The sequence below is a fragment of the Chelmon rostratus genome, chromosome 14 (assembly GCF_017976325.1).
Source record: "Chelmon rostratus isolate fCheRos1 chromosome 14, fCheRos1.pri, whole genome shotgun sequence".
NCBI lineage: Eukaryota > Metazoa > Chordata > Actinopteri > Chaetodontiformes > Chaetodontidae > Chelmon > Chelmon rostratus.
The window spans coordinates 4,439,390-4,464,582 of NC_055671.1; the positions used below are offsets into that span (position 1 = coordinate 4,439,390).

General features: G+C 44.0%; 3 protein-coding genes across 3 annotated transcripts in view; 1 reads left to right on the plus strand and 2 right to left on the minus strand.

Moving 5' to 3' along the window:
* Window positions 1-8,108, minus strand: part of LOC121617830 (E3 ubiquitin-protein ligase RNF43) — a 73,340-nt gene extending 65,232 nt beyond the window's left edge. Inside the window, exon 1 of the mRNA XM_041953068.1 lies at window positions 6,674-8,108. Coding sequence (XP_041809002.1) covers window positions 6,674-6,895 — 222 coding nt within the window. The 5' untranslated portion in view covers window positions 6,896-8,108. The remainder of the gene's footprint in view (window positions 1-6,673) is intronic.
* On the minus strand, window positions 7,473-11,739 carry hsf5 (heat shock transcription factor family member 5). Its single transcript, XM_041952710.1, has 6 exons — window positions 11,243-11,739; window positions 10,638-10,951; window positions 10,284-10,375; window positions 9,824-10,198; window positions 9,552-9,606; window positions 7,473-7,648 (listed from the first exon to the last, which is right to left on the minus strand). The coding sequence occupies exons 1-6, from the start codon at window positions 11,737-11,739 to the stop codon at window positions 7,473-7,475; spliced, it is 1,509 nt and encodes a 502-aa protein (XP_041808644.1).
* Window positions 11,740-13,929: 2,190 nt separating this feature from the next.
* Window positions 13,930-16,280, plus strand: supt4h1 (SPT4 homolog, DSIF elongation factor subunit). Its single transcript, XM_041952715.1, has 5 exons — window positions 13,930-14,076; window positions 14,461-14,567; window positions 14,666-14,721; window positions 15,298-15,351; window positions 15,521-16,280. Exons 1-5 carry the CDS (start codon window positions 14,008-14,010, stop codon window positions 15,586-15,588), a joined length of 354 nt encoding a protein of 117 aa, XP_041808649.1. The 5' UTR covers window positions 13,930-14,007; the 3' UTR covers window positions 15,589-16,280.
* The last annotated feature ends 8,913 nt before the right edge of the window (window positions 16,281-25,193 follow it).

Sequence of the window (25,193 nt, forward strand, 5' to 3'; positions counted from 1 at the left end):
TATCTCCCTAGATCTGGGGTTACAATATGGCTTTTGTAGTCATGCAGCACTGAAAGATCTAAGTCACTTTGATCCTGCTTAATAGAGTTTGGTAAATGATCTCAGTATGGGAACCCCGCCTCCTGTGCACACACACACACACACTCACTCATGCTTGCACACACATACATAAAGAATCAGACCGTCACACAGGTGAAAAGCTCCTCTTCTTGCGGATCGTTAAGCCAAGCGTTCAAGCAGAAAAGTAGAAAATTTGCTTCCACTCACAAGACCGCTCTGTGCTCGCTAACATTCTGCTTCTCAACAATAACACTCTGCAGCTCTGATGCAAGTGTGCCTGTCATAAACATGCAGCGCAAATACTTTTCAGCTGCTCGCGCAGGAAGCAAACAACTTTGTACGACACTGCGTCGCTGGGAGGTGTTGCTGCCGTATTTGCCAAAGCGCCGAGCGCATAGCTGAAGAAAGACTCGAGTGCAGGAGCGACGGGGAGCCGGACGGAGGGCGGGAGTTTGTCAGAGAGCATTTATCTGCGGTATGGTGATGACTCTTTTCCTCCAGCCTCTCAGCAAACTAAGCGCTTCCTGCCTTTTGAGTGCACATAGCCATATTTGTCCTTGAAACTAAAGCACATGCAATGAATTACAACCATTTTAAAGAGCTGTCAAGAAACAAGAGAGGGCTGGTTAGAGGAGGGGAGGTGAGGGGGAGGAATTTGAAGCTGCGCTGTGGGAGAAAGAGGAGCGAGACAAACAGAGAAATGAGAAAGTGCAGAGAAGCTTGTGAGCCTTTGATGTTAGCGGGAGCAGAGAAGACTGCTCATGCCGCTGCAGGCGGAGCAGAAGCGTCAGTGAGTGGCTATGAAGACGTTTGGCTGAAGCTGACAGAGAATTACCTGTCGAATGATACAGTGATTTTGGGACTTTATTCGAAACAGACACAGCATTCTGCATCTGGCTTCTATATCATTTGTATGCATGCGCAGTAATAAAAACCAACCATCCCAGTGATCAAAAGCCTTCACCTGGGTGAGAATACAGAACAGACACACTCAGCCATGTGCCATGTGAACTCCACTGCCATGTGGTGCGATTGTCATCTGTTGCAACATGGTTCTCTGTAAATCTCTATAAATGTGGCCTTGATCCCCAGGGAAGGGATAGCTTGGCCTCCACGCCTGCTATGGATCAGCAGACTTTCCTCTGTACCCCCAGTGGATCGGTTTCAACTGGACGGTTGAGGACAGGTGCTTCCCTTGACCTGCGCTGTCAGGGCACATTCAGAAAGGTTGCACAAGATAGCCATCTCGCTGGGAATGCACAAATGCCAAAGAATTCTCAACTGCTTAACCATGGACGTTTTGCATAATTGAATTCCACTGACCCTGAAAGCACCTTTGCCCCGCCTGGCCCTATCTATGTCAGGTACGGTGGCATCAAAGGGGAATGAACGTATGTGTGTGTGTGTGTGTATGTGCGAGCGCGCGCATGTGCTCTTTTATAGTCAGCGGTGACTCACTCCTCTCCATTGTGATGCATGCGTGGCTACATGGTGGCACAACTTAAAAGAGCTGCATGCATTTGCTACTCCTTCAGTGGCCCGCTGGTTTCTCAAACAATAAAAGCTCTCAGGATGAAGACACACACACACACACACACACACACACACACACACAACGTAGCAATGTGAGATTGGGTAATGCTGTTTGTTTCTGCTCTGGTGTTACTTTTTTACTCTTCTGTCCCCCCAGCTCAAGTCCAGTAGTAATGCCTTTGCCATACTGCATTGTGTGTGTGTACTCAGCATGCATGTGTGTTTGCATGCTTTACATGAGTGTGCTACGAAAAAACATGGAATTACTTCGAGTATGTGACTCTTTTGCACACATGCATGAGGGAGTGACTGGATGAGCTAAACAGTGATTGAGGCACTGTATACTGAAGTAAAAGAGACTTTCCCTTGTTATTTGCATGAGGAGAGCTATGAAAGGGAGAAAAGAATGTGTTGTATAACATTCAAAAATTCCAGACCTGGTCTAATGACTTAAAAAGAAGGGGGCCGGCAGGATTAAGAGATTTGCCATGTTTCCCCTACCTGCCTCTCCCTTCTTCCCAGTGCCCTGAGAAACATCTCAACAGCCATCTCTTGTGGAAGAGGGTGGACAGGACAGCGCTAGCCCCTGCTTCCTGTGCTGCAGGCTGCAGCCTTGTCACATCCCTGCTCAGGAGAAACCATTAGTCCAGAGCTTGTCTGATAGGCTGGGCACACGTGGGGGTCTGTTCAAGGCAAGAGCCAGAGGCAACATGGAATCGTAGTCTCAGATCACTAGAGGAGGGAGACGATAGAAGAGCAAGAGCAGGCGGGCTGAGCTGATGACCATATGGAAATACAAAAGACAAACACGTCTTCACAGCAGATCTGTGTGAGCCGGCCACATAAAGCCACGTGAATGATCTCTGCATCAACCGCACTCTTATGTTATATGCCGTCTTTAAAATTGACGTTTGTCCCTGAGCGGCTTTCCTTTCTACAAAAACAGCAGTTAATCACAGAAAAGTCAGCGTTCTTTTTAACAGGCGCCGTGGCCGAGCGGGGGGAAATTGTGAGCTTATAGCGATTTCATTCATACCTTTATGCGTCTGCCAGTGTCGCCGAGGGGCAGATAGGACAGCTGGGGACGTGACTCTACTGCCGTTTATGTTGAGGTCTCATATGGTGTCCATGCCAGTGGACATGGCAGAGCTTTGCACGGCAGACGTGAGCACTGTGAATGTGAACTGCGACTCGCAGTGCCTCTTCCACTCTGTTACTGTACTGTAGACATAAGACTTGGTTTGCCAAATGCATGGGTTTATACATGCAGGTTGGTCCAAATTTGCTAGCAAGCAAGAAAATGTGAGAGTGAGAGAAAAGCGCTGAATTTGATGTGAAAATGTAGCACTTGCCATCCACACTTATCCCATATTAATCCATTTCATTGTCCAGAAATTTCTTTCCACAATACAGTTCATCCACACCCCTGCTGCAGCATATATCTAAAGTAACTCCACAAGTGGATGATACAACACTAAAAAGCTCCAGGCACCTGCACACACTTCAGGAAAACTTTCAAAATATTTCACATATATTTATATGTGCAAAAACTATGCGCAGCAGCGACACCTCCAACAACATAAAGCAGCGAGGAAGCCCGAGGAGCCCTGGCCAGGTTGTTATCTCATCCAGGGAGATAGGAAGTATGGGCAGGAAATCTAGAGGGAGGGGGAGGACGGGGCTCATATGGGAAGTGCAGTGTAAACAGTCTTAGCTTTTAATCATCCCAGCTCACGTTCGCAACTGGACACACTTTGATGTTCTCCCTCAGCGCCCCCTCCGCCCTCCCATCCCTCGCTCCCAAATGGCCGCGCCGAGGGCCAGCCGGGGAAACATGCAGATAGCGGCCTGGGACACTGGAGGGCTCGGGGAGGGACGAGGAGGCGTTCAGTACCTTGTGGGACACTGAGAAGGGAGATGAAAGAATGTGAAGTGGTGCAGAGTTAACTGATGTTCGGTCAAATGCCTGGCCTGCCTTAATTATAGCTGATGTATTTAGGGAGCTCCCAAAGGTCAACTCAACATCTTAAAGCACAAAAACACAAAAATACAGTGAAAGGAGAAAGTCAAGATGGCTTTTATGAGATCCTTCAATTGGGCACAACGCCAACTGGAGGATAAACTCCAACTCCTTCTCTCAACAGAGGACAGTTGACGACCGTCTCAAGTTCAAAGTTGTCCCAGAAGCCTTTGCACTTCTCCCCTGGTCACAGCGTAAGCATTTGGGAAAGGGGGAGAGAGAGTCAAAATTCCTCAGCACTTGTATTTGTCCAAATAGCACTGGCCAGACCCCAGCCAGTGTTCCAGTGAACGTGTTCGCTCAGAGGAGAGGGCATATTTCCAGGGGAGATCACAGTTTAACAGATCAGAGGGAGATACGTAGCAGAGCAGAGTCGCATGACTTGACTACATTGAGGGAACCTGGGAACTTCTTCTGCTCCCAGTAATCTCTGGAGTATATTCCTTACATGTGTCAGCAGACATAATTAGAACAGGACCTGTTGATTTCTAAAAGCACTCCAATTGCACCTCTTCAAAACTTGCTACTGCCAAAAGTCTAAAATCCATACATCTGCACCGTTTCACATAACAGCACACTCACAACGTGAGATTTAATTGAAATATTTGTTGAAATTCGGCTGCTGGATGCTGCTTTGCAAGATATCAGTCTATGAAATGAGACAATTCTAGGGCTCAGGATCATCATCCACATGTGGCCAAGATGATGGCAGTTTATGAAAAGTGGTTGTCATGCTTGAGCCCGGTCCAGAGGAAAATCTGGGGTAGCTTCTGAGTCTCCTAAAGTACACTTGCTGAACTCACGGACAGGAGCTAAGCTTCACAGAAGACATGCACCAACCAATTTGGCTTTGTGGTCATGATAATACATACTGTTACTCTGGACAGTTTTAACACAGACGAGAGAGCGAAATCTTAGTTAGGAAAAGCACAAACATGGAGCGAGGCAGAGAACCTATCTATGGAACTCAAGCTCCTTCCCAGCCGTCATCCCCCCATCAGCTACAAGACAAGAACATAAAGCGGGACCATAAAGCAGCCTGCAGAGGCAGCGAGGACCTGTTGGAACAGGCCTAAGCTGCAACAAAGAGCATCCTGCAGCATAACACCACCTCTGTGCACTGTGGGAACAGCCTGGGAAAAGAAAGTCTGACAAAACTACACCTTCCAAGCCTTGGTCCGACCCACAATCAATGGTCTGACTTAGAAAAACAAGAAAACAGAAAACAAAAGCAACCAACTGTACAGATTTTTTATCTAGCAATAAGAAAAAAAGCAGGGATCTTATCAGCAGAGGATTAGGCCGTCGCCATTCTGACTATGGCAGAGATAAAAAATATTAGTTTGAATGCAGCACGGGTGCACCTTCCTTCACACCTTCAGGGAAATGTCATATTATGTCCAGCCTGCTTATAAGTAGTGTGCAGCTGAAGCTCTTTGCTGAGATGAGACCTGCTGACAGGGGGTTAATAACTTCTCATGTACTTTCTCTACAGCACAGCACTCCAAAATACCATGCAACGTTTTATGGGGAAAAAACTACAGAAAGCTGGAAATCCCAGAAAGCTGGAAGCGTCTTTGATCTCAGCCCCACTCTGATATGCATCCGTAACATGTTGTCAACATCCCGCAAAGACATTAAAGCCAAATCGGTTTGAGGCGGAGAGCAGAGCAGCAATGGCTTTTCACCGTGCTTAATGCCGGGCTTTCTACGTGGACGAGCCATGTAAATCCTTATCAATTATGGCAAACTGCAGCATCTGGCTCGCCATTCACAAAACCTCCCACGCCTGGTGAGTGAGAAGAGACAAGACCCTGCAGTGCCTCATATCTGTCGTCCCGTCTCTTTGGAGATGGCAAATAAATTGACAGTGGAGCTTTATGGCCCGGGAGCCCTAATCCACGCTTGAATCCTAAAAATGCACACTGAAAAGAGCGCATACTTCACATTTGCAGGCTAACTTCATGGTTTGTTTGGGTTTTTTTTTTTAACATGGAACAAAAAAAAACACTTTTGCTTAAATTACAGGTTTGCATAGGTCTAAACATGATTTGCTTTGTTGTTTGACAGCCTTCGACCACACCTTGATATAATGTTTGAAGAGCATCTGATGCCATAAATAGCTGCTGCAAAACAAAGCTTGCACCTCAGAAAAGATACACCCACAAAGACTGGCAACTTCAACCAGAGCCTGTTTTCCAGGGATAAGTAAAAATAGACTAAACACAAACTAACCTCAATAACACCTGTATGTCATCGTTATTGTTAAAGGAATTTAGATCTTCTGTCGTCACACGCTGAGTGCTGAGCGGGAAGCGTGGTGTTGTGAGCAGCTCTTGGAAACATACAGTGTACTGTAACCCATGGTCACTACAGTATTTTGATGGCGTATAGCAACAAGTGCAGGTGTTAACATCATTTGGTTTATCAGACGGTGGATGCTGTGTAAACTGTTTTTTCGTTTAGAGAAACACGCAGGGCCAGCAGTCGGCCCACAGGGGGGCCGATGCACAGAGAGGCAGGACGGGGGCCCTGAAAAGTCATTTACAAACCAATGCCTTTTACCTGGACCTTCTCTAATCTATGGACTTTGACTGCTGAAGGATCGCTCTGCAGTCCAACAGTGATGCGGGCAGAGATTAGTGCAGTGGATCTTTTGAGGGGGTCCCAAAGCATGACACCATTTAACTTCAGCAGTATTTGTTCACCTATGGGAGAAAATGTAGTAATCCTGATGAGCTCTGGGTCTCTTTGTTATCAGTCGTGTGGAGCAGCCTGGAACATCTTTAACAGTGTAACTGACATTGGAAACAGGCCAGTGTGAATGCATATCATGGTACACATGATGCCAAGTGGTGAGGCTGTCCATCAAAGTGCAAATATTGGAACCTATTTCATATTTAAGTGCCTTTAAGCAACTCCTTCACTTGCTCACAGCTTTAAGAGCTCTATTCGCCTCGCAGGGGAGCTGGTAGAAACTTAACTGTGACAACAGGTGTCCACCTGTAACCCTCTTTTTGCACGTGTGGAGGTGAATGAAGGCCTTTTCTGACACCTTACCTGCATTAGTTTTCCCTCCGCGTAGCCGGCGCTCCCTCCCACGAACACCCCCTCCAGGGTGATGGGCTTCCCCGTCGGCTCGTGGTTCAGCAGTGCCACCTTGATGAGCGCTCGCAGGGCCGGCCGCTCGGACTCCAGGCCCGGCTGGCCCAGCACCACCTGCAGGGCCGCCATGAGCAGCCACGGCCAGAGCCCGGCCAGGCGCCGCAGCGGGACGGTCATGGCCTCGGCTGCAGCGGCGGTGCCCGGCCGCACATGGTGGACTTCAAAGCAGGCAAGCACCGCGGAGAGACAAAACGGAGAAAATGCGTTTCTATGTATGCGCGTCCCACTTCTCCTTTCAGCCTCGACGACTACTGCGAAACAGATAAAATCCAAACTTTTAAAGCTGGAGGAGTGCCATCAGAGCTCAGGCGCGAGTGTCCCAAAACTTCCATTCAGCACCAGAGTTCATATTCAAACGCGACACGTTTTAGAAATGCACACGAGTCGGTGCCCACACGGAGTCACACAAAACCCTACCTCCCCACACAGAATGGGCTTCAATGAACTTTAATCCAGTGTCATTAATGTGCGGGGCGAAACGCTGTTTGCTCAAATGCACCGTGAAGACGCGCTGTGAAGTGTGCATTGGTCTCCACGAGATAAACAAATGTCCTCGTGTGGAACGGGTCTGCCTCAGAGCTCGGCTCCTGTCTCCTGTCCCAGAAGAGCTCGTCCGGGCGGCAGTGCGTCGCTCCTCATCCGTATCCGAGCTGCTCTTACTCTCACCGTGTGCGCCAGTCACTGGCCCTTGCGATCACATTTTGCAAGCAAACAGACGCGAGTGGACGAACGGCGTGAGGGGACGGCGCGTCCTGCGGGCGCCACGCTCTGCGGATACATCCACACAGAAAGGCAGCGGAGCGGCGGCGTGGGCTTCAAAGGCTGGGTCACAGGTTGCCGCCGGAGACTCAGAAGGCATGCTGACAGATACTGCGGTGCCAACGGGTTGGGTAATCTTTTTACAACCGGCGAGTTGCGAAAAATATTCCTCTGAGAAGCTGTTCAATTCAGCACAATTTATATAATTATTAACTGAACTGTACTTCACTTATAACTTGGTAATTATGCTGGGTCCGAAACTAAAGCGACTTCTGTAACAGATCCATCAACTTACTTTCTACAGTCGGTCTTCATTTTAACATACCGGCTGTAAAACTATAAAAAACATGAAAACCAAACACGGGCATTCCCCTGCGTTCTGTGCCGCCGCTGCCCTGCGAGAAATGAGATCCGATCCTCCTGAGAACGCCGAGGCAAAATGAATTGTTTGTCAAAATCATCAACGCTCCGAGGGTAGAGACGCTAGATAAAGTACGGAATGAAAGTGCTCCAGACTGCTTGTGATCTCCATTTAAAGTTGGTGAAGTGGAGAGACGCCGTGTTCACTTCCGACGCCGTCCCAAAAGTCTGCCTCCTGGACTGTCTCTCGCTCCCCTGGGATCTCATTGACCGTCTACCTGCTCACTGTCCTGCTGCCTTCCCGTGCCGTCGGATATTGGAGCTTTACAGAAACTGTGCCGCTTGTGTGAAGCTGTTGTGTTCGGGGAATGATGGATTTTTGCCGCCTGATTTATTTAGAAGGGGGTGAAACCGTGTAAACAAATTATGTTACAGCTGCTTTGACTTGTTATTACGACGCTTCTATTGAAACGCAAAGTTAAAAGTTACAGTGTATGTTTAAGTCTACTCGTATTTTCACGCAATTTGATGTCAGATTGCAAACACTTAAAATACAACTTTGTTACAGAACCCGTTTTCAACCCAAACAAATAAATGTTACAGAGTTAAAAAATAGTTAAAGAAATCCGTAGGAAAGCTTCCGAGTAGCACCTGAAAGCCACCTTGCACGCTGAGGGCGGAGCAGCCGCACAGCTGCAGCGCTGGTCAACACCGAGTGAGTGGCTCCCTCTAGTGTTATCCTACAGAACCAGCAGACAGCTTCAGTGCACAGCTCAGTCGCAACAAGAAATAACCAAATTCACGCACAAAAAAAACAACAACAAAAACATCCAGCTGCATTATCGGAATTATATTTTTCTATTTATTAATAATACTTTTACAGAATAAATATATTTTTATACATATATATAAACATGTATAAATATTTTATAGACTGCACCTATGAAATGGCGCGGTGATAAATAAAATGGGGAAATACATCCACTGCTTGGCCACTACCACAAAGCAATCAAACACTAGTAGATGAAATAATTAAACTGTCATATAATTATTTAACAGGTTCTCCTCGATTGCAGCAGTTAGTACTTGCTATGACACACACTACAAGTCATGTTATTAAAAACAAACTGTAAGTCATAACAACTTTGTAAAAACATTTTAGATAACACCATGTTAAAAATGTAGAGGTAAACATTGCTTTAAAAAGTACTGTGGTACAAGTCATTCTAATTCTGAGGAACAAAAAAAATTATGTATTGTCCCAAGTAAGTAACAACAAGGAAAACACTACTATGTAAATGCATTAAAATGTACAACATCTAACTTGTGTTTGCATTTTTTTAATAAGATAACAACAACAAAATTCTATGCAGCTAAAAATCATTCAAATGGAAAAGAAAGTCCAGCAATATTGAGAACTGGAGTGAATCAAGACTCCCTGTCACATGCTAATCAAATCAACAAGTTGAGATCTAAAACAAGAAATGTAACTGTCAGTAAAGTTGTTGCAGTGATGACCTACAAACACACATTTTAATGTTAAATAGCTGTCCTTGCACTAGTTGTTCAATAAATGTCCAATAATGACTTACCTAAAGATGTGGTTGACTTCCCGTGCAGCTGCTGCTGCACCTGTCTGACTGGTAATCCTCACTGTTGCTAACCTCCACACCAGTGACCTCACTGTCCTTTGCATCATTACTGGTAACCTTGCAGGGCACACAGGAAACCATAGCACATAACGTACAGGTCTTCTGCTAAGTTGTTATGCATTCTCTAATAAATATGCACACCCTATAATATATAAAAATACACACTATGATTGAATATATCAATTTGCAAACTCACCCAGCCTTTTCTGAGTTTCTTGCCTTTAGAAAAGATAAAGCTAAATGCCTCTAGGAAATCTACAATATAGAGGCTTACCTCAAATATGGCATCTTCAGGCATTTGCTCAGGTACAGAAAGCACAGATTCCTCCTGCTGTTTGTATGTGTCTAGTCTAACGTTGCCTGCCACAGCCATTATAATGGGTCCAGCACACAAAGGGTTAGCTTGCATGGGGCTGGCAGGGCCGTCACACGGCTTGGTGTTACAGGTGCGAGAGGTGGGCTCTAACACAGGGCCTGGCTTCTCTGGGGTCATAACTCTAACCAGGCAGCTATTGGGTGAAGTTAGCATCACGTCATCTGCAATCTGGAAAACTGTGTCCAGGTTGATGTCACATTTTTTCACCTCCTGGTGCTCCGTGTTCTGTGCGTCCTGGTTGCGATCCCCGAACATATTCACAGGATATCTTGCCTGAAACAGTTAAAGATATGTTTTAGGACACAGTACATGTTACAAATACTTGATTCCTTGACCAATTGCAGATTTGTTTGCCTACCTGATAAAAGCTGTGGGGGGAGAACAAGCACGTCTGAAGCTCACTACCTGTCAGATGTGATCCCACGAGGTTCGGATGGTAGTGATGGAAAACTTCAAGAGGGACAAAATAGAATTTTTAGCTTATAACATGCATGGTTTTGGTTTGGGATCCTACTGGAATTGAAACCTACAAGTTTGCATTCAGAATTAATAAATAATATTTAGAACATAACATTCAGATTCTTACTGGTAATTTACAAGAACATTTTTTCCCCAAGTCATGTGCAATTTACAGTAAGTGAAGTATGCAACACCTGTGGTTTATAACTCATTCCACGCATATTCCTAACAGGTTAACTGATGTCATGCTCACCTGGAGAATGGCAGCCAGGATGACATGGTGAATTTGGAGGATTAAAAGGGGCAAAATTCGGACTTCCATGGTTTGCATGGACCAGCTGAACGTGCACAGCATTGGAGCTTGAGGCTACCCCAGCACAGAGGTGGTTTAAAGATAAAGGTATCCCTTTATCTGCAGCAAAGAGAGGAGGAGTAAGAGCTGCCCCACGATCCTTCATCAGGTATTGTGGGGGGAACGGGGTTCCATTGTGTGCTTTCATGGCCTTGGCTTTATTGGAACAGTCAGGCTGAGTTGACTCCAAATGCATGGGGCTAGACAGTGAAGAACTGCCTGCTGAGACAGGAAAAACAACAACCTGTTAACCAGTGATTACTGGAATTGACAGGGCTGGATTGTGGAATTTAAAATGCAGTTAGAAGTTTGGTTTAGATGAAAAGTGATAAAACATTTTGGCTTTATAGGGATTTTCAAAGTGGTGTTTGTGGGCCCTTTCATGAATATCTTAATTTTTACAGTATTCACCAAACCACCATGGAGAGACTTGGGTGACTGTTACTGTAGGGTTCCTCCGCCTGTAGCTACACCCTCATTGAAAGACAGAAGTCATGCAGGGACACTTGCCTGTCTTCACACTCATATCTGAGCCATCATCACCTCCAATGAATCGCTGGTATCGACTCGGGGGCCGACAGTTCACCTTGTGACCAGCTTGTATTTTGGCCTTGTTGTTGACGGTGAGTCTAATCAGAGTCGCAACAAGTTCAGGACGGTTCCGCTTGAAGTTTGGGTTGTGAAAATAACGACAGACCCCGCTGTCCCCGGCTGGTTTTTGGCTGTCCTTAGACGTTGCATCGGCTCTCCTGAAGCCGTACAGATTAAGCTGACGGACGAAGCTTGAGAAGTTGGTCGTTTTGAAGGTGTCAGGGCTGGTCGAGGTGATGAGGCCTGGAGACAGGATCTGTCTCTCGAAGCGATGTTGATCAATGATGATGGCCTCGCCTCGGCTGTCCCAGCGGATGGCATCATTTGCCGGGTTGTTCACCAAACGCCACAGTTTGGCAGGAAAGTTATTCGGGTTGATGCTGTCAGGGAGCGAGCTGCCATAGATATCCATGTTTTTATCTGTCGAAGTAGACACAGAGGCCGATTGTCAACAGTTAGCTCGGTGATAGAGATACACAGATATACAGTAATGAAGTAGCTAGCTAGCTAAGACTGTACACTTTCATAATATTTTATAGTATGAGGAGTGACTCACCTTAAAAATATCAAACCCATAACCTATATACAACAAATTGGAAATCTACATGAAGTTAACCCAGTGCTATTCTGTCAATGTCCGTGTTAACTTGAAAATAAAATATTGTAAGTTACAAGCTGTACGAAAGACAAATTGCTAACTTTTTTGCGTCACTGTTGACGTTATTCAGTTAGCATTAGCAAGCTAAAGCGAACGTTAGCTCACCTATGAATGAACTGCTGTGTATTTGAAATCCGTTTTAACACAGACACTTAGTTAAGGTTGCATTAAATTCTGAGACACTGCCTAATATTTTTGGGTCACGCTACACCGAGAGGAAACACCATGATAACCAAACCTGGATCGCGACAGATGACCGTCTGCTGCTCTCAACCGTTGAAGCTGCTGAGCCGTTGCTGCTGTTGGAGCTTAAAAGTTGCCAGCGCCAGGACTTCATGTTAACTTCATCCTTCAGACAAAGAGCACGGTTTCAGCGTCTTTTTGATGAGGATAAATCTGTGGTGGAAGAAGTATTAAAGTCCAAAGTCCAATACTACATTTAAAAAATACTCCACCTCATCTGTATTTGTTTTGCTATCAAATTGTGTCTTAAAGGATCCTCAAGTATAAGCAGCAAAAGTGTCCAGAAGGACTCCATTTGCAGAACTGTCACTTTATGACGTTTATATTCTTACATACATTGAATTGTCTCTGATACTGAAATTACAGACACAGTAACATGGAAGTGTTTTTTTCATGTGTAACATAATATTTTATTTGTTATAACGTGTTTTGTTTGTTTGTGTTTTTTGTTTGTTTTTAACTCTGTGAAGTAGTAAAAGTAGCTGTCAAACAAATACAGTCAAGTAAAAACAATATTGGAAATATTTAAAAATGAAATGCTCTGGAGTCTAAGTATAAAGTAGCATAATATTAAAATTCTCAAGTATAGTACAAGTACCTGAGTTTTGCATTTAGCTATTTCCACCACTTGGACAAATGAGCTAGAATTCCCTTATTTGAAAATATTTGATATATTTATCAAGAGGGCAAAATGTGTGTTAATGTTGCAACAGTTTACTATAATGCCTGAATAAAAAACAATAAAAATAAAACAATTAAAAACATTGAATTAAATAAGAAAACTGGCAATTTAAGACCAGTTGATTTAAACTACATACAGCTGTCAAGTCAAAAACTAGAAAGATGGAAAAAAAAAAACAACAACAAAGTTTGCTAACTTTTGTGAAAATGTTCATAAAGAAATCATAATGGAGTTGAAATAACAGATTTATTTATTTATGTATTGGTTAAACCTAATAACTAGCAATGTCTGATCCAGAGGGAAAACAGATGAGCATGTGGATCAAAGGGCTCTAATGGGGAGATTATCATTGCAGCATCATTTCAATCCCTGTGCATTTTTTTAATATTTCTCAATATTTTCCATTGACAATATATTTTTTGTAGTCTTTTGTATAAAATGTACATATGTAGTCAAATTCTTATTTTGAATTCTTTATTTTCCAATGCCTTTGCTATTGCTATTTCTATTGATGCTGCCTGCAACTTTGAATTTCCCCAGATGGGGATTAATAAAGTTTAATAAAGGGAGTGAAAATGCTCAAATCTGCCTGGATCAAAGTGTGGGGCATAAGGTTATATGCAGCACCCATATGGTCCCTTTAGAGACAAAAATAAAAATCCACCCATTATTCATCCATCGATCCGTCCATCCATCAATGACATGTCTTTGCTTCTGTATTTGAACACGTTTTTTGAACGTTTTTAGAATAATCAAAACATTTTCACTGCCTGGATCCCTTAGATGGCCGAATAAATAACAATCCCTGTTTAGTATGTTCATGATAAGTTTGTGATTATATTGGGACAAATATAACGTTTGTGACCATACAAAACAAATAAAGTATAATCCCTGTAACAACGATGATTGTTTTATATAATGGAGACCGAAAGATTTCTATACAGGCGCATATTATGGACACCTGCCTCCGTCCTCGTCTTTTTCTGGGTCCTCACAGGCAGTGACGTAATTCCCAGGCGACTGGAAAGAACAGTCAAAACATTAATCCGTTTGATATTTCAGTATTATTGAAGTATTTTCACTAGGAGCTTAACGTAATGGCATTGGAAACGGTCCCCAAAGACCTTCGCCATCTGCGAGCTTGTCTTCTTTGTTCTCTAGTGAAGGTAAACCGTGAATTGCGGTAAAGAAACGCTCAAGATAGCGTTTACGCAAACATGTAGCCGCTCTCTGCGTAGCGTCTGCACCGTTGTTTCTCAAACGTGAACTAAAACGCTAAAGTAACTCTTCGTTTACTTCTTTATAATAAGATACTTTATCATAGTTTGTTCGTCTTCTCAGCAGACACGTTTGCTTGGCTAACTCAAACATATAACGTTACTACTATCGTTAGATCCCCCTTATCTCGGCACACCGGAGTAAACCATTTTAGTATCGACGCTGTCTGTTGCTAGCAGAAGTAGTTTGTATCTATCCATTGTTGACTGTTTTATTGTCCTGAATTTATATCAACCAGTACAAACTCACTCATCTCCTTCTTGTCTACTTAGACCATTGACCAGTTTGAATACGACGGCTGTGACAACTGTGAGTCGTACCTTCAAATGAAGGGGAACCGAGAGATGGTTTATGAATGCACAAGCTCCTCATTTGATGGGTAGGTATTGATTTAGCATTGATCGACCAAAAAACGTGCACATGGTTTGGATTGTTTTTCTTAATGTTTCCCAATACTGTCTGTCTGTCTGTCCACAGCGTGATAGCCATGATGAGTCCTGAGGATAGCTGGGTGGCTAAATGGCAACGAATAGGTAAGGATGTGTGCATGTACTTAAAGCTGCATTAATCGATTTTTGACCACGAGGAAGCAGAAGAACTATAAAACAATCATTCATCACACAGAAAGTAACTTTACCATCTTGGAGTAGTGTTTCAGGCAACCTGGTGAATGAAGCCCAATATTCACTGTAATTTTAGCTCTGGTTTGGTCTCTACCAACTCCTGAGAAGTAGCTGACTCTTTAGCTGCTACATGTCCCACTTTCTTCACTGTGTAGTTATCTGCTGCTTGCTGCTGGCCAGAAACCAGATATTGGCAACTTAAGACAGCTGCCGGCTTTTACTGAAATCTGTTGACGAGAGTGTTAAAACTGAACCACACAGAAAATGTGCGTCTGTAAAGTAAAAACAATGATACAATGTATAAGAACCCTAACCCTATTTACATAGCGTAGTCATGTTAAAGAATAAGATTAATTTGGCTTTGAAATTAGTATACCCTAATGCTTTTGAACAGTGTTTAACATGGCGTCATTAGTGTATTTTCTAAAGTATTGTCTCAAGTCATTTGCAATTTTGAGTCTTTGTCTCTGTTTTTCCATCCTACAGGCAACTTCAAGCCAGGTGTATATGCAGTGTCAGTGACGGGCAGACTACCTCCAGGTACGCTATATCTAACTGTACTGCCTCACCATGTAGCAAGTTACGCACACTTAGAAAGTAAACATTTGTTTGTTTGTTTTTGTCCTTGATCGGAATTCCTTCCTCATTGACTCGCACATTCACTTTACTCACCTGCTGTTAATGTTGCTAACTTTGTTCTCCTCCGAAGGTGTGGTGAGAGAGCTGAAAAGCAGAGGAGTGATCTACAAATCCAGAGATACAGCAGTGAAGACATAAACCTGACTGCTTCCAATTGATATTGTCTGTTAGCCACACCAGAGCGGTATCTATCTTACTGCTGCACCAGCCCCAGGAAGTCACAACAGTGGGACTAAATGTGATCATGTCTGTGATGTGATATGGAACTGCTCTGCAGTGGAACTGTTCAATTTTTGTACTTTGTTTTCATTAGAAATATTAGCAATGGTGATTGTAGGGGGAAATATGTGGATGTTTTTTGTTATTCTGAATAATTGGGGAAAATAAATGTCTGTTTTTATCATAAATGTGAGTAACTGTCATAAAATCTTAGTTTCAATTTGATTCATGTTCTGCAGACACAATGAGTTTCTTGATTCAGCCACAGGAATGTGTACCATTGAGGACCACAAGCCTACATCTTGTCAATCCAAGCAGAGAGAGTCTGGAAGCGGTCTGTTGTTCAGCAGACAGTGGGTCTACTGAGGGTCAGGTGTGGTGCTAAACATACGCTGAATTTCACTAGAACTTAAGTACAAATTTTTAAAGACCATTCTTAAGAACAAATACCTGCAATGCCAATGACATTCCCAGCAGTTTCAGCTGTGCATTGTGTTTGGTGCTAATTGGCAAATGTTAGCATGCTAACATGCTAAAATGAACATGGTAAGCAGTGTAACATCAGCATGTTAGCACGCTCATTGTCATGACGACATGTCATGTTCGGACCCTCACCGCTGTGGTCTTTTTACTACTGAACCCGCAGCTGATCTGAAACACAGATGAGAGCAGATAAACGTCAAACACTTGTGTTTTAATAAATGCTGACGAACCATCCTTGTACTTATTTATTGCGGCCACAAGATGGCGCTTTTTACCGAGGGGCGGAATTACTTGCAGTACCAAACATCGCCAGCAGGGGGAATCATAAACCAAACCATTCGTGGTCTAGAGCCAGTTACATGATTCTTACCTACTGTCCGCCATAAATCGTTTCTTTTGTTGAATTTAAAGTACTTTCCAGTCTCACTCACTGCTGTGGATACTGTTTCCTTGTACAATAGCCTGTAAGAACACCTCAGGTTTGCAGGATTTCATCATGTGCTGCTGTGTGTATCAGATACCGTTCAGCTGCAGCACTCCATTGTTGGCTGTTATTACTGTGTGGGAAGAAACAATATTTGTTTATTGCCAGAGGGTGTAGGCTTTGTGTAATTTCACTGTAACCTGATGGATCGGGGTCATGCACACGCACTGAGGACTCTTTAAATCTCTGGAAGTGAGCACAGTATGAGGGTGTCACTGCACGGGCACCCGGTGCTCATAATTTCTTGCAAAGGCACAGCTAGTGAAACTGCTCTTTGAAGAAAAAAAAAACTGAGGCTATGGTTTAGTGAAGTGAAGCAGGCTTTTTTTTTTTTTTTTTTTTTTTTACCTCCAGATCATCTATCATACCACCAGCTTACAACTGACAGAGTGCACATTATTAAAATACACATGATGACTCTATGATCATGTGGAGCACAGGAAGATGTACATGGAAAGAGTTCAAAGAGCGACTTTGTGACCTACAAACAAGAGTGCTAAGAATTTGCCACTAAAAGTATGCAGTATGCATGACCAGCAGGGAGTTTAATGTCAGTACAATAGCGTGACAAAAACATGGTTAAAAAGGAAAAGGTTTCTGTAATGGTGATGCAGAAGAAAGCTGTCACAGTTTCATGAATGCAGGAACATTTCTCACTTCACTGTCCTGGTCAGACCACAGTGGGTCATGGAGGGAAAGATGGGAGAAAGAGATACGATTCTCAGTACTGATATAATGATTATTTCTTATCTGCTGTGTCTCTGCAACAAAAGATAGAAATACACTAGAACTAGGTCATATACTCAAGGGACGGGGCGTTAAACCCGATGCTTCTGCCTCGCACTACATCCCCTGCCTACAACAATACTTTCACAAGCTGCCTCGTACGGCAGCATGTGTGGAAGTGGCACATGTAGATGTGTCACATGGCTGCAGGCCGTGACACTGTGAGCTGGTTTCCACTAGAAGCAGGTTGCCACAGCGTGTGAGGACTCAGAGTTATTGTGTTTAATGGAAACACTGAAAATGTTGACTGAGGCTCACTGACCGTCAGCAGCGATCACTGACGGATGAGTTTTAGGAAACTAGTGCTGATAAAGAGGCGAATTTTAAAAGGTTGCCCGAGAAGACACTTTAATTTCACACCTGGAATGGATCAGTTCACCTCAGCAAGCGTAGAAGGGAGACTAACATGCAGAGGACCTGTCTGACTGCCGCTCACTATTGAGTATCAGCTTAAACTGATACCCATCATTTTGTCTGCCAGGTGCCAGGAAGTCAGGCATTTTAAAAGAAAAAAAAAGAAGCCACATGACAAAATGTATCTTAAAGAGAGAACCGCAGTAACACTACCAACCATTTGGCCTGCGGGGAGCGATATCTCTACATCTATGTACACTGCAGTCGGCCATTTTGTTAATCTATGAAATGTCTTTGCAGTTTTGAACAGATCAACACTGAACTGGAAATTTTTCATCCTTTCCGACACAGGCGGAACAGAAACTTTTTGAACTGAGCCTCTACCTGCTGTGGTTTGAGACAGTTGATAATCAAATGACAAACAGACCACAAGAGTGATTCTGCACGCCTCCGGTGGGGCTGCAGCTCAGTGCAGAACTGAGTGCATGTGAACCCGAGGGCTTTGTTCACTTTTACCCCTCTTCTGCTACATAAAACCCAACGATTCAGCACGAAAGATGTATTTCTTATCGCCATTTTCCACCTGATTTGAATTTAATTTCTCCTCAGCCTACATGCGGGCGAAGTCATTTCACGAGAGCTGCAAACTAAAAACAACCCTGCAAGAGTTGCAGGGTTGCAGCTCCGCCCAGGCCTCTACACATCAAACGTTGCGGCAGCATGTGAGCCGAGCACGCCCTTCATCTTCACGCTCTCGGGGACACACCGGCCTGTCTGCCACGGCCTCATTGGTGCTCACAGCGGTGGCTTTTGCCCTTATTTGGTTATCTCAAGGCTTTGAGCTGAAGGGAAAGCATTTGATCAGAAGCTGAGGTGTTCAAGGCGCCTCGGCTGCTTGGTGACCTCTGCTCAAAGGAGGTTTCATCAACGGGCTCGAAACGGGCTCCGTCTGACAGGGATGAAGTGGAGATGGGGAAGTAAGGGGATGCATTTTTACGTGGGGGGTGGACATTATCAACAGAAGGCCTCACACACTCAAACTGCTGTGTGTGAGAGTGTTTCATAAGGCTGACAAAACTTCCTCTCTGCTGCAGACTAGAAAGCGACAGAACCGAAAGCAGCTCGTCATATTGAAGGATTTCAATTCCTTTTGCATTCATACCTCACAGCGTAGAAGATTTATATACAGCTAGCTAGGTTAGTGCGCTGGCTCCCAACCTGGGGGTGAAGCCCCGACAGAAGGTCACCAGATAAACGTGAGGGGTCGTGAGATGGTTAATGCGAGAGAAAGGAGGAAAAAGATTTTTTGTGACAGAGTGGATAGTTTGACCTCTGTGGGCCTCCAACAGTTATCCAGGTGGAGTTTGTTAATTCATCTGTGAATAGATGGAGCATGTTTTCTACATGGAGACAACTTTATTTATATATCATGTAGAGACAGGCTGAGAAAACCAGTTGAAAGTGCTGACATGGGGCATTCACACACTCATCATCCTCTTCTGTGGACAGACTGTTTGTTTCTGAAAGGCCTTTTTGTCTGTAATGATTCACAGCCACAAGCAGACCCAGCTGTGATAAAATCATTTTACATGTATTAAAAGTTTTATTTCTGCTTTTTTCTGCTGTGTATAAATCACAAAACAATGTTTTTCTAACAACCATGAATGGTCTCTATTCAGTATTTTGAGTCATTATCGCAAACGATTTGTACATTTTTTACACTTGTCTTGTATTTTCGGTTCCTTTCAGCTCCATTCTTTGTTAAACTGAGAAAATGAGAAGTCAGGCTTATAGCTGAGTTTATGCTGGAAGCACGCGTGGCTAACAGAAACATAAAGGAACGCACAGAAAGTTGACCAAAAATGGACTCCGGGTTAAATGAGATGTCTCTTTGGTGGGACTGACGGCAACTCAATGTGGCAAAGGCCCGACCACAAATGTTTTGTTTTTCATGAACTGATCGGCATTTTTTTCAGTAAAATCTTCATCTGAAAAGTAACTGCAGCTGTCTAACAACAGCAGAGCAGTAAACACTTCTATCTAAAAAAGGAATATCTTAAATGTCGGGGAGTAGAAGTATAAAGCAGCCTGAAATGGGAATACTCAAGCAAAGTACATGTACTTCAAAAGTGGACTTAAGTAAAGTTGGGGAGTAAATCTACTTTCCACTGGTGCTCTGCAGAAGCCGGTTTAGAGCAGCTCAGGCCCGTGTGGAGCTCGCAGGCCTGGGAGGGATCTAAGCTCGCGGGTGCCTCGGTGGTGTCGACACCCGGCCCAGGAGGAGCCTGGAGCGCGCAGCCAGGCAGGGAGGGGAAATGGCTGCCGGCCCAGATAAGGTCTATCGCCAGAGGCAGCGTGGGCTCGGGAAGGCCCCGGCGTCGGTGCCCTCTTCACGCAGGGAGTTAGGATCACTTCCCCGCTGGCACGCGCACAGACACGAGTGGTCGTCTGCCAGATGACGCTGCAGCACTTCAGTGGAGGCCGGTGACTCAGGGAACTGACGAGGGCAGGGATTAGTAAAATGCAGGGCAGGGGTCAGGAGATTGGAGGGTTAAAGGCTAAAAAAAAAAAGAGTATGGCTTTTAAAGACGCCGTGTGCTGGATAGTCTCAGCAAGTCTTCATTCCGCTTGTTTTATTGGTAACTGGAGCATCGTGAGTGACCCTCACCTTTAATAGGAATGAATAGACGAACACAAAGAATGCTCATACAGCAGGGAGCTGCTCCACACTGAGACACGGTTCACATGATCAGCCACAAAACATGTTTACCCGCCGGCTGACGTCACCTTCCCTCATCTTTTATGAGTTTTGAATCAACTGTGTCGCCTTTTCTCTGAATGTCGCACACGTTTCCATTCTGCAGGCACGATTTGTTTTCCACATCCACTGCCCTCAAAGGTGTGGCTGTCACACTTCTCTCAGCCATTAACCTACATGAGCTCCCAGCAGGGAAGCACGTCATGGGAGTGAAGTTATATAGGAGCGAACCATGTCACGTCTCTCCATACAGGCCGGTGTTGTTTCAAATCCTCAGTGGGAAACCGTGTGAGAGCACAGCTGAACCTCAATCCAGCGGTGGAAAGTAACTAAGTACATTTACTCAAGTACGGTGACCTCTGACATAAAGCCGTTTCCAGTTTTTACATTTCAGATGTCTAAGTTCGCTGTTAGGTGTTCCAGTGAATAGTGATTTCCCCTCTGACCCCACGTCGCTTAATTTAAATAACCCTTTAAAGCCCAGTGAGGCAAAAAGATAAGAAGCATTTCACAGAACAAAGCAGAAATTCTGCACGACGGCCAAAAATCTGTGATGCAGAACTTTCTTTTTTCTTCTCTCCTCTCTCATTAATCTTCTCACGACCCCTTTAGATCTGTCTGGTGACTAAATTAGATATAAATTACAAATAAAGTAGTTAAAACTAGCTTCACCTCGAGCAGCTTCAACAATAGCTGCACTACTTAGACGCTGATGCACCAGTTAACAATCTAGTGCTGTCACATCTAATAACATGTGAGTTACAGGGGTGACACCAGCACACTGTGCTACACCTTTACATAACGGATGCTTCGACAATGTGGGTAAGGCGGTGAAAAGTATCTGTGAGCAGCCGCTTCACAACACTAAAAGACTTACTTGCAGCTTACAGAATAAGCCAAACTGAGCTTTGCTGTCAGTGCAGAGTGTTACGGTTGCTAATCGGCGAATGAAGCCACCTCTCATCACTCTGCGGGTGCACAGAGGCAGGCCGGGGCCTCTTCACAACGGCGTCTCCGTGACCTGGATAAGGCTGCAAACTGTTAGTCTTCGCCCTCAGAGAGAGGAGCTGGTTTTCTCTTCAACCGATGGGTTGTTATAGGGTTTTAAAAGAATATGCATATTTATCTATTGTACTGTACACACAGCACACTCTACAGTGGTCTCTTAGTGAAACTCACATGCGAAAAATTTCTGACTAAATGTCATCAGTGTGACTTGAATCCATCCGCAGCGTGGCCTGCTTTAGCATTTTGAAAAACCACATGTTGCTGTTGGACATTTACGTTTAGCAGGAATTGAAACCTGAAGCCTTTCACTTTAGCAAAGCAGCAGAAAGGTACGTTAATCACGCGACGAGTCGTCTTCTCAACAAGAGGTTTCAGATAGAGAGACAAAAAAAAATGCCTACAGTTCACTTTGACGTTAAAGGGTGGGTCCACGTTCGAATCTGGCTTAAAATATTTCTCACATGCCCAAATGCCCTTCTGTTCACTCACATGGGACAACTACAGCCACCAGTTTTACTCTGATTTAAGTTTAAATGGTTTCATTCTGAACAAACTAAAAGACAAAAAGCCTTTGAACAGCTCACGAAGCTGCTGCTGTGCCTCATCCTGCAGCCTCTCTCTGAACTGGTGGACTTTGCTTCAGTCAAACCACCACTGATCGCTCTAGATTATCTCACTGAACAGTTAATATACTTGAAAGGCCATTTTCGCGAAGGCAAGTCAGATTATTAGTGAAACGTCCTCTCACAAACCCTGTTTTACTCATCAGGCAGCTGACACACTTCAAGCTTCCTGCGTCTCTTTGCCTCTTCATGCACAGGTGTGAAGAGAGCTTTGAGCACAATGAGGGTGAATGCTGGATATATGTGTGACACACACAAGTCATGAAACTGCGAATAAACTGAAGCTAATGTGAAATATAAAGGAAACGGTTCACCTGAGGGGAACAGTGCAGATCATTATGGCCTTATTACTTATTACTTCACATTGCACTGTGGACAAAACTGCATGAAGCCCAGAAAGTGTGTGTGAGTATATATACAGTATATGTATAATGACATCACAGCATCACAGGCTTAAACGAAATTGAATTTGAAGAAAAGTGGAATTATTAAAAGGAAATGTGGGCCGTACTAATGTTTGTATTTAACACTCAGAAATCTGAAATGTTGAGATTGTTTGTTTCCCTTGCAGTCGGTGTCACTCTAAAGTGCGGAAAAGTGATCTAAGTCGCTGTCAGCGTTTAAAAAAAAATCGCCTGCAGAAGGCAGAGAGTGAAGACGGAAGAAGAGAAGGAGAGCGCCTGTGACTGTTAGACCTCTTCCTGTGGTTAATCACGTGGTTGCGAAGGGTTCAAAAAGGAGACGACTTCTTCTTCTTCTTCATCCTCTCTTTGGACGGACAGAAGACACCTGCGAGGCCGCCGGACAGTCTTCACTTAAACAAGCGAAACAAATGAAGGTTGAGGTAAAGTATGACGGACGACGATTACTAGTTAACGCTAGAATTACTTGTGATGACTGATAAATGTACTTTTTTCTGCCAGATAGCGACAGATATGCCAGCGTTTCAACTTTTACTTCATTAATTCTGCATTCATTCAGTTTAACCTGTGGTCAAGTGATCTTCTTTCTTTCTTATTCAGAAGTCCATTTGGGATTTCGATAAAAAACAAATGTACTTAAAACTGAACAGTATTTTCATGTTAGTGTAATATGATTTATTTGTTTAAGTGTAGAATTCATCAACTGAGTCTTTGCATTCATGCCAAATTGTTTCTGATCTAACTACAGATGTGTGTCCTCTTGTAGATTTATTTTTTAAAACTTTTGAATGTACCAAGTGATCTGCTGCCCAGACAGAAAAGCTTACTCATGCCTGCCAAAATGGCTTCCTCAAGATAGCACTTCCTCTGGCGAGCGGTTTGATCTGACTTTTGCCTTAGAAACTGCACTGAGGGACACTTTGAGGCATACAGGAGGGGTCCTTGGGTTGAGCTCTGTCTTGTACAAAAATGTTAACAGACCTCATTCACATTCGAGCGAGCTGCCTGAAAAAAAGCATGCAAATGTTTCACGACAAATCAGGAAGTGTGCATTTTCTGCTTTGCGGCGCGAGGTGGGTTTGAGCGTTGGGTGTGCGTTACGCTGACAGCTTTCAGTTTGGGGTAAAAGTGTGTGTCTGGGTGGGGACTGGTGTTGGTGTGTGTGTGTGTGCAGCTGCAGACGCGAGCGCAGGTGCAGAAGAAGAGAGAAGTGGGAGACGACAGAAGACGAAGAGGAGCAGTGGATGTACAGTGCAGTCATCCATAAAGTAGAAAGCACTACTAAACTCCTCGCCACAGTGTAGTGTTTCCTACTTTATGGATGAGTGTACTGTTGGCTTCAGGGAGAGGACCGGCCCAGCGTGTGGAGCCCGCACAGGAAGTCAGAAAAAGAGGAAGCTGCTTTGTCTCACAAGGCCACGCATTCCCCAGAGTGTCGCCCCAGTCAGTTCACATGGGCGGTGTGTGGCGCGGAGCAGAGCTCGCACCTCTTTTCCTCCATTTTCTAATCATCTGCCTCAACTGTCCTGAAAGAGAAAGACATAACTCATGTACATATGACGCGTAATCTGTACGATGTGCAATAAAGATGATTAAAACAGATCTCGTGTTAACGTCTTTTCCAGGAACTCCACACGGGCTCAGTTTTCTGTGAAAATATACATACTTTATTCCTGTAAAAAGATCCATATTGAAAGAAACCATCACAATTTCAAGTCAACGAGTCCTCTGTGTACTACATCTTCAGTTACTGTTCCTCCATTGACAAAGCCTGGACATGCAAAAAAAAAAAAAAAAGATAATCTGAAAAACAAGAATAAGAAAAATATTTACAGATGAGCTTCCAAAAGGGTAATAAAAACATGAATATATAAAAAGGTAAATCTTTCACCGGTTTCAAACAATGAATGCAGGTCAGGAAAGACAAAAAAAAAAAAGACAGTTTCCCACGTTGTATGAAAATATACCACAAGTCCCAACACTGTTCATTATATACAGACACCTCCTACAGCTTCCGTTCCACCGCATCAACTATCTACAACTCAAATATTTTAGACGAGTCAGCCTAGAAAAACAGAAATGTGACAGTAACAGAAATAAGGCCGAACATGGGTATAACATTGGTATGCATGCAGTCGATAAACATCCTGTAAACAACATGTTAAGACTAAACAAGGTCTTCTTGTAAGGCTAAATATGATCAGCTGAGCTAAAACACTAAAAAACTATATGGGACCTATTCAGTCGACAGTGGGGCCGTCTACTCACTACACGGCAGGTAGAGGGTTAACTTGTGCATTAAAGGCCGTCAAATACAAGATCAGTACAAATATTCGCTGTACATTTCGGCAAACGTTTGAGCATCCACCCCCACTTTAAAAAAAGCATAAATTAAATAAAACATACAGTGCGGCCTTCGGCTTGCCTCTATCCCGGCTACTCCTCATCTAAAGTGTCTTTGTCCGCCCCTCCCTTCTCTTCTCGGCATCACTGTGTGACACTGACAAACAACATTCGTGACATTAGTGATAAAATCAGCCTCCAGCTTGTGTCACCGGGTGTGACTCCGTCTACTTCGACAATAACGTGAGTGAAACGCCTCGACC